The 9,181-nt window shown below is 31.9% G+C and overlaps 2 protein-coding genes across 2 annotated transcripts in view; both read left to right on the plus strand.

The window, feature by feature from the left end:
• The window catches only part of LOC117175328, a 10,950-nt gene extending 4,535 nt beyond the window's left edge, over positions 1–6,415 (plus strand). Inside the window, exon 3 of the mRNA XM_033365037.1 lies at positions 6,037–6,415. Within this exon, the coding sequence (XP_033220928.1) occupies positions 6,037–6,415 (379 nt within the window). The remainder of the gene's footprint in view (positions 1–6,036) is intronic.
• A 274-nt stretch (positions 6,416–6,689) lies between these two features.
• LOC117174065 (odorant receptor 4-like) lies at positions 6,690–7,295 on the plus strand. Its single transcript, XM_033362731.1, has 3 exons — positions 6,690–6,788; positions 6,901–7,056; positions 7,147–7,295. The coding sequence occupies exons 1-3, from the start codon at positions 6,747–6,749 to the stop codon at positions 7,192–7,194; spliced, it is 246 nt and encodes an 81-aa protein (XP_033218622.1). The 5' UTR covers positions 6,690–6,746; the 3' UTR covers positions 7,195–7,295.
• The last annotated feature ends 1,886 nt before the right edge of the window (positions 7,296–9,181 follow it).

Here is a 9,181-nt window from a genome sequence, read left to right on the forward strand (position 1 = left end):
ACGCCAATTAGCACAAATGGTAAGTTCCGACAGTGCCTACAAGTGTGCCTACTGGCCGCTAAATGGCAATACCGGTTTCATATGTATACACCTGGTATACGTATATGTATATGCGCGCACATGTGCATATACGTATATAATTCGGTAGTATTTTTGGGCGCCAGCCAGGACCCATAAATCGTCAATATAAAAAAAAAAGAGAAACACTCAGCCCGGCAAATATTAAATAAAATAAAAAAAGATTAAGAGGATCCTGAAATGGTAAATAGGGAGATGGGAAGGGACCCGTTCATTTTTCGGAACGGTGAAAATTAAGAAAGGTAAAATTTCAGAATGGGTTATAACACATAATGGTAAAACTTAGGAATAGAAAAAAGTAGGAAAGAGTAATAAGTCGGAAATCCAAAACTCTGAAAGGTATTTCTTCGGAGAACAAGGAAGCGGAATGGGTGAAAATTCAGAAGCGTTAAAATTAGGAGGGTGAAAAATTTGGAATATGTGAATATATGGAGAGGAAAAATTCAGAAAGTAGAAATATTAAATATACCTATTAGCAGGTGTATAATTGTTTATTTATGGTAGCAAACAAATGTTTATCGTAGTGAATTTGAATATCATATAATAAATTTATGTTGTACGTTGAAAACTGTTTTTAAACTTTAGAATGATAAAAAAGAATTACTTTTCTGTGAAAAATTTAAAATGACGAATATCATAAATTTATTATGATGTGCTATTCAAATTTACTGTGATAAATATTTGTGTGCTACCATAAATAAAAAAACTATAGACCTGCTAATAGCAACCCTCCTAATTTTAACGTTTCCGAATACAACGGCACAAACCAAAAAAAAAGCTGTAGCACTTAAGATGAAAAAGTATTTATTAAAACACGTTTTTCTTTTATTTGCTCCAGTAATGGAACCTAAATCATATTCACGAAGTCCACGAAACGACACCAGTCTGGGGACCACGTGGTCGACTACGCGAACTCGGCAAGGTGCTAACTTCCGGAGCACATTGCGGTTAGGAACAAAGAAAATCTCTAATCCCTAAACCCCTTAACCACCGCGGCTCGCACTGACTTGCACCAACTATTAATTACAAACGGAACTAAGCATAAAGAGGTCAAGCAAGGCAATGGGCCAATGTTCAAATTCCACTCTTGCGTCGCTCGCCGAAATAACAAAGAAGTTTACCACAGACATCGTGTAGCCAGTTTCTAGAGTCCACAACGGTAAATAGAAATCCCAAATTCCAACGAAAAAATTAACAAATAAGAATACTCCAAGCAAGATCCCGAATCCAAGGTTCAATCGTAAAGATAGTTCTCAGATAATAATTGAATCTAGTTGAAGAAAATTTTGGGGCACGTGTCGCCAGTGAGGCCAAGAACGAAAGTAAGAAAGTCACAGGTCCTGTGCAACGCGCCTAGACCGTCAACTCAACGGGTTTCTCGCGTCAGGGCGCGTTCACAGAACCTCAAGCCGCAACGCACTACCGGAGAAAGTCGGAACTACTGATCCTTACCATCTAAGAGTCAATCCCACAATTATTTTCTAAATAAATTGTTAAATAACAGTACAATCCACAATAACTATTAGTAGTAAGTAAGTTTCTCCAGTTTCCATAACAAAACGGCCCGGAAGTGAAGGGATTCTTGAAATATGTCAAAGTTCCTGAGTTTTAGCAATGGGCGGGAAAATTTGAAATTACAAAAGAATGAATATAAATTTTACGTGTATATTACTAAATAAGGTTTATTAGAAATTATTAATGATTAAACAAATACTAAATTAGGTACTTTAACGCTTACTGTGGAATCTTTGATTTATTTCAAGAATTTATGTTCCGCTGAACATAGAAACTGACAAAACCCGAGTAACAGCGCCACTAACGATAAAATCTTAGAACTAAAAATGAATCATTTAATAAAAGTATGGTCGATCATGGTTTTACAAACTAGATACTGAATCTATATTTAAATAAAAGTTTTACTGAGTTTAGTTACAGCGCGCCTAGCAGACAAACAATGAACTCATCTCTAGCAACCGGTGATCAAACCTATTTTTGATAATCTAGTGCCATTTATCAGCATAAACTAAGGAAATGTCCACACCAGACCCCGATTCCAATCCTTATGAATCTTTTCGGAAGAAGATTGAATAGATCTCGAAGTTTGCTAGCCTCGGTTTCGCGCGGCAAAATTCAAATCAAGCGTGAGCAGTAAAATACATTAAAATCAAATAATTACATTCACAGGCCTTATGCCCAAAAATCTATGTCCTAAATGAATGCGTGGAAAGCCAAATATACGTTATTTACCGCCAGCACATCGATAACCTAAACTTAACTTGAACTTCCCAGAGCTCCACTCAGCAGCGCGCCACCTAGTGAGACCGGACTAAATAAAACTATAATTTTCATTAAACTACTACTCGTTTGACGACGTAAATGCTAGCACAATCCTGGCCTGAATGTGGATTATGAATTTTCGTGAAAATACAATGAAAAATATACGAAACTCTGGTAATTCACCATAGCTCTAATTTTCGAGCGGAAAAATTCAAAAAAATCTTTAACTGAAATAAAAAATTGATTTCTAACGTAATTACCAGGTTCCATTATCATACATTCATAATCCACGTGGATCAGTCGCTCTAATATAGAAGTATAAATAGCCTATTAAATAGTTTCGACCACAGAGGACACGCATGCGCATTTTTAAAAATTCCTTAAACTTACGGCGTGAACAGAGTTACCGATTTTACATATTATAACCTTTCGGTGGACGCTCCTTGCATAGTCGAGTCTCGATGTTGACGTCCAAACGATTTTCCATCCGAAGACCAATGAGACCCCACTTTCCAAGTTTCCGAAAATTGGTTGCAAATCTTCCCCATTGCCCGTTCCAATGTGATCAATGTGACGTAGAAGGATCAGGGTAGCATTAGGTGGTACGACAACTCCCTGGTATGATGTTTACAGTGTTGCCAAGATGGCGACGTACTGCGAGAGTTTTGATTCGCCCAAACTGGGCTCTGACCATATCCGGTAACTGTAATGATATAGTTACTGGATTGGTTCTAGGTGGCCATACCATGGAGTGGCAGTTGTAGTGGTGACGTCAAACCTCGACGACAAGATGGAGAAGGAAATTGTGAATTCTCGCCGAGTGAAAACGCTTCCTTGATGAGTAGTTGAGGCCCACATTCTCGTGCTGAGATCGGTAACTGGAGGCACAAGATGGCGGAAATGTGGTTGATGATAAGTCATTAACCATGGTTGTTGGTAAATTCAGCGAACCCTTGGAAATGGCAGCTCATCCCCTTAGTCCGTGGCGTTGTTATCGTTCTTGGAGATTTGGAGGTGGTGGATAAGCCATGCAACAAACATTCGGAACGTATAAATAAACAATTAACAATTTTTGATGAGTACCCTGTGGTCGAGACTTCCGTTCTTGGCCCAGGTAATTTTGTTCGCGAATCATGAAATTGAATCCCATTTTAAAAGTGACAGGTCAATGAAATTTACCCTTTCACAATATTTAACAAATAAAATTATTTTTTATATTGCTAGGAATTTTAATGAAAACAATATAATGATGAACTAATTTCTTTTTGAAACTCTTATCGTTAATATTACAAATTTAATAAGCAAATGCATAAATCAGGCATTCTCAACAGAAAATTCGTTTTTTAGAATTCAAGTCCTTTCGGCCGGGAAATTTATGACAATTTCAGCAAGATTCATAACTAGTTGGTGCATTTTATGATTTTTTTGAACGAATTTAATCAAAAATGCATATAGAAGGCATTTGTCGTAGGTAAGATTACTTTTCTTTTCATGTCAGTCTTTTTCAATAAGAACTTCATGATAATTCTAGCAAAATTCATAATTAGTACATAAATTTTACATAAAAGAAAGCTAATTTATTAAAGACATACATTATTCGGGCATCTGTCTAGGGAAAAATTGTTTTTTTTTTCTTATGCCAGTCTTTTTAATTGAGAACATTATCATAATTTCATGCACATTAATTTTTAGGTAATAAATTGTATGACGTTTTTAAACAAATTTAATTTTTACTGACATTATCAGAAAGTTTCCAATCAAAAAGCCTGGCATCGATAAAAATGAATTTTTCTGTCCACGGATGCCCCAATAATGCATTTGTATATTAAATTCCTTTAAAAAATTATAAAACTGATTAAATTATCGTGAAGGTTGCAGAATTTATTAAGAAGATGCCAATTGAAATGTCTGAAATCGAAAAAAATAAAAGAATTTTTCTGTCCACTGATGCCCCAATTATGCATTTGTTCATTTAAATTGTTTAAAAATGACATAAAATTGATTAAGAGATTGTAAATTTATCCAGAAATTATCATAAAGTTCCTAATTATAAAAGTAATCATCGAAGAAAACGATTTTTTCGAAAAATTCCTTACTATTTGTATGCATTTTTAATAAAACTTCTTTTAATAAATCATGAAATATAACAACTAATTATGAAAGCGCCTGAAGTTGGCATGAAACTCCTGACTTGAATGACTGGCATTAAAAAAAACAATTTTTCTGCTGAAAAATTCCGGCACAATGCATTTTTGTAATTATTACAAAAAATAAACAAAGTATGAAGTTTTCTAAAATTATAATCAAGTTCGCAATTTGAAAAAAAAAATTATATCGGAAATAACGAATTTATTTTGTCGAAAAATGCCAGATTAATACATTTGTTTATCAAATTTGTTTATAATATTGATTATAATAATCTCAAGAAAAAATTTCTTCATTATTATATTGTGCTTATCCAAATTTCTTGCCATATAACTTTAAAAAGCGTCAAATTATGGAAAATTGTAAAAAACATTCTTTCAACGAATAATTTGTTTATAAAACTTTTTCTGTTTAATATAGAACATTCGTATATCTTTATCCAATATTACTCTATGAAAATTAGTTGATTTTATGAATTTTCATGTTATTAAAGAGCATTGAGAACGTCAAATAGAAAAAATGTTCATTTTTTTCCTCATATTCGTTTATTTATAAAAAATTTTAAGGCCTAATTTAAAAAACAGGCTCAACAGTTTTCTTAGAAATCTTACAAGCTTCTTTAAAAAAAGATTGTTTGGTCCAAATAAGCCAATATTTTTATGGGCTCTGCGTAATCTCGAACAAAAAAGTCATACCTTCCGCACTGTGCGACGTAAAGACGTACGTAAAAAGAAACTTTGAAATTTGAACTTCGAGGGGAGAACTTTACAAGGATTAGTTGAGGAATACTTATTTGAGATGCAATTATGTAAAGAAAAAAATTTTATTATATTGAAAAAATAGAGCTATTTATTTAAAAAAAAGGTATTTTAATGTTGTTAAAAAATTGTTCAGAAATCACTTTTAAAAACACATGTAAAATGCATTATACAACAAATAATTTTAGATGAAAGGTATGCACATTTTGCTTGTATAGCTATTGGTTGAACGTAAGAATTTCAGAGCGAATGATGATAAAAAAAAAGTTTGATAGCCTTACTAAAAAAAAGCTTTATGTTCATGCAGAGGCGATTCAAAGTACCCGAAACGCATTTATATATGCGCCGATACCCGGCATTAGAACTTTATATATATGCCCCAACCCATTTTTAATAATTTAGATATGCGAAAACGCTTTGTTGTCCCTCTCGGACACTTATGACGCGTTCTGAAAAAATATTATGTTTTCTTAAATTTGTGACAATTTTGTGTCTATACTTTGTGAAACCATAGCCTCCAAACTTTAGGCGATTTTAATAAATAAATTGTCTAAGCCAGCATAGTAGTGCAGCAATTTAGATTCTTCGGACAGAGAAATGTTTGGACAAAAACTCTATTTAGCACATCTTTAAAAAGTAAATTTCTCAAAATGGTTGTTAAGGAGATTTTTTCGGTTCAATGATGCCTTCACATCGAATCGCTTATTATAATTTAAACAGCAAATTCTGTACGATATTCAAATTTTTTTGGCATAATTATTTTATAATACTATTACAGGTCAAATACGATTATCTTGCAATTTATGTATATCGTTTCGGTTTTTTTGGTATTATTGACTCCACTGTCGAAGAGAAGCAACTTTCCACTTCCTTTCAAGATTTGGATCCCTTATAGCATAGAATCCAGATTTGCTTATTTCTCTATCTATTTTTGCCATGGAGTGGTAGGAATTACGTCAGCTTTTATATCGGCTTCAGTTGAAAGTTTAGCAATGGTCATAATGCTTCAAATTTACGCACAATTAGAAATCATCGTTCATCGCCTGCACCTACTTCCACGATTACGGAAAAAAGATGATTCTGAATACATGATCTATCAACATGAGTCGAGGCTCATGAAAGATTGCGTTAATCATCATACTCACACATGCATGTAAGCGTTCTATTTATTTACCTCTAAAAATTCTTGTCGTGAATCTGATAAATTAAATAAGCATAAACAATTCGAATATACAACTCCTTCAAAAGAATTCACTCAAACAGAATGTGCGGTGAAAACAATTGTCTAAGATAACATTCATTAAAAAATGTTTTTCCAGGCTCGGAAAAAAATTGAACAAGTCATTTGGTCCTATTATTTTTATACAATCTTCAGCATCAATGATATCTCTGTGGGCGATCATCTATTCATTGTCAAAATTGAGTATGAGTATTTATAATCCAAGCATTTGGAGAATAATAATCTGTGGGTTTTCTATTCTCACTCAAATGTTCATTTACTGCTTTTATGGCGAAAAAATAATGAGAAAGGTAGTTTTGTAAATATCCTTTAATAATATTTTAACCCGCATAAAATTTTAATCATGAAAATTAACAAAAAAAAATATTAAATTTAAGTAGTGCGCTATCCTTTTTTAAATAGAGCATGGCTATTGCAGACGAAATTTACCAGATAGATTGGGTCCATTTAACAATTAAAACCCAAAAAAGTCTTTATCAAATAATAATACGCGCTAGGAGACCCATAAAGTTGACTGGCTTATCACTTTTCACCATGAAAATAGAAACATTTGGCAAAGTTAGTATATTTGATTTGATTTTCATGTACCGATTTAATAAGAAAAATAAATTCTACAAGAAGAATATAATAGAAAATTTTGATTTTCAGATAGTGAAGTCGGCTTATTCTGCTTACAATTTATTAAAATCTACTTGAGAGCTAACACAATCTCGCAAAAAAGAAAGAATAAATTCATGAGTGGATTGACAGTGACCAAGAAACGGCAAAATGGTGAATTTAGATACATACTTATTTACCTCATAAACAATAAATACCAGTAATAATTTTTTTATAAAAAAAGTCTTGCGTTTAGCATCTTAGCTAATTTCCATTTTTCATTTTGCGCTCCACAGTAGCCAATTACTCGTCAAACAATAAAAAATATTTTAAGATAAAGTTGTGAATCTTTTGAAATAGACAAATCTTATTCTTTCTCTTACCAAGGTCGATCAAAACAAAATTAAAATTGTGAAAATAGTCACTTTTCAACTTATAAAGACGTAATTTTTTTTAATGCGTTCGCTATTGAGTTCCATAGAGACTTTCTTTTAAAGTGATTTTTATGGGTCTTCTTGATTTAAATTTGAAAAAAAGATGTACCAAATATCAATTATTTCGGTAGTTATCATACAAAACCATGGAATCTTTCGTATTTTGGAAATACTATTGTTCACGCTTGAACAAAGCTATTCATTTAAGTAATTTCTGAGTGCCCGTGTAAAAATATTTTGTCTTGGATTTCTTATTGATGGGGGCCAATTAAGACATGCCCAGGACTTGTCTAAGACGTTTGGAAAGTCTATCTTATGAGACGAAGTGAGACTATATTATGTGTCTTGGAGACAAAAATCACGTATTGAGCCCCTTTTTTATTGCACTGACCTCAACCCGAAGCTGTTTTTTTTTATGGCTCTGAGACATTGATTTTTGTCCAGAAGACATTATTTTTTTGTATTGAATACATTCCTTTATCTCTTGAAGTCTTCCTATTTTATGTTTTTAAGACATTCTTTCATTAAAGACGTTTGGAAAGTCATTACGAGATTACGTGAGACTATATCCTGTGTCTTGGAGACAAAAATCACGTATTGAGCCTCTTTTTTATTACAGTGTCCTCAACTCGAAGCTGACTTATGTATGGCTCTGAGACATTGATTTTTGCCCACAAGACATTATTTATTGTATTGAATACATTCTTTTATCTCTTGAAGTTTTTCTATTTTATATTTTGAAGACATTATTTCATATCTTGAACACGTAATGCCTTAAGTCTTCTCTTAAAGATTTCCTTCTTACGTTTTCAAGACATTCTATCATATCTTGAAGACGTAATATCTTAGGTATTCAAGACATTCTTTTACTCTTAAAGATTTGCCATTCTATGTCTTAAAGACGTACTTTTGCGTCTTACACTAAGAAATCATGTAGGCAATAAGGAGAAAAAAGGAAAAAAAGTCTAGAATGTTTATTATTTATTGTCAGTGCTATACTGTATCAACTACAATATATGTACACTATAAAACAAACCAAGAAAATTAGGTTGGAAGTCTTTTTGCTATTATAATCTAATAAAATGTAAAAATAATAATGTATCATAGAACTTATAAATAATATGTAATAAAGACCACTATGAGATTCATTGAATACATATATGTTAGCAGTAACAAGAACTATTCAATTGAGCTATTTGTTTTAAACATAAGTTTTTTCTTATTATCTCTTTGTACAAATTTTTTAAAAATTTTAGATTTTTTATAAAGGATGGCTTTTTTTCGAAAAAAATATTTTCTGAGACTTCACTGTTCACTTTTCTATAACCCAAATTGTTACTCTTTAAATTTGAATTAGTCGAAATTTTACTAATTCATTCAGCACACCTAATTTTAATTGACGAATAAATTATTTTCGGAAGTTTACTAATTTTAACAGTACAAATAACCTAACTGAAGTTAATCAGTTGTATCGTAACTGTAGTGAATCAATTATAGACTTAGAATAAATTGTTAGAGAAACGATTTCTAATTGAGATTTTATTTATACTACAATATTATTTTTAATACTGAAGTATAACCAAAAGTTTAATTGAAAATTTTTCCTCAAAATATACAGGGTGATTTTTAACTTGAAACCTTCAAATATCTCG

This window comes from Belonocnema kinseyi, chromosome 6, assembly GCF_010883055.1.
Source record: "Belonocnema kinseyi isolate 2016_QV_RU_SX_M_011 chromosome 6, B_treatae_v1, whole genome shotgun sequence".
Taxonomy (NCBI): domain Eukaryota; kingdom Metazoa; phylum Arthropoda; class Insecta; order Hymenoptera; family Cynipidae; genus Belonocnema; species Belonocnema kinseyi.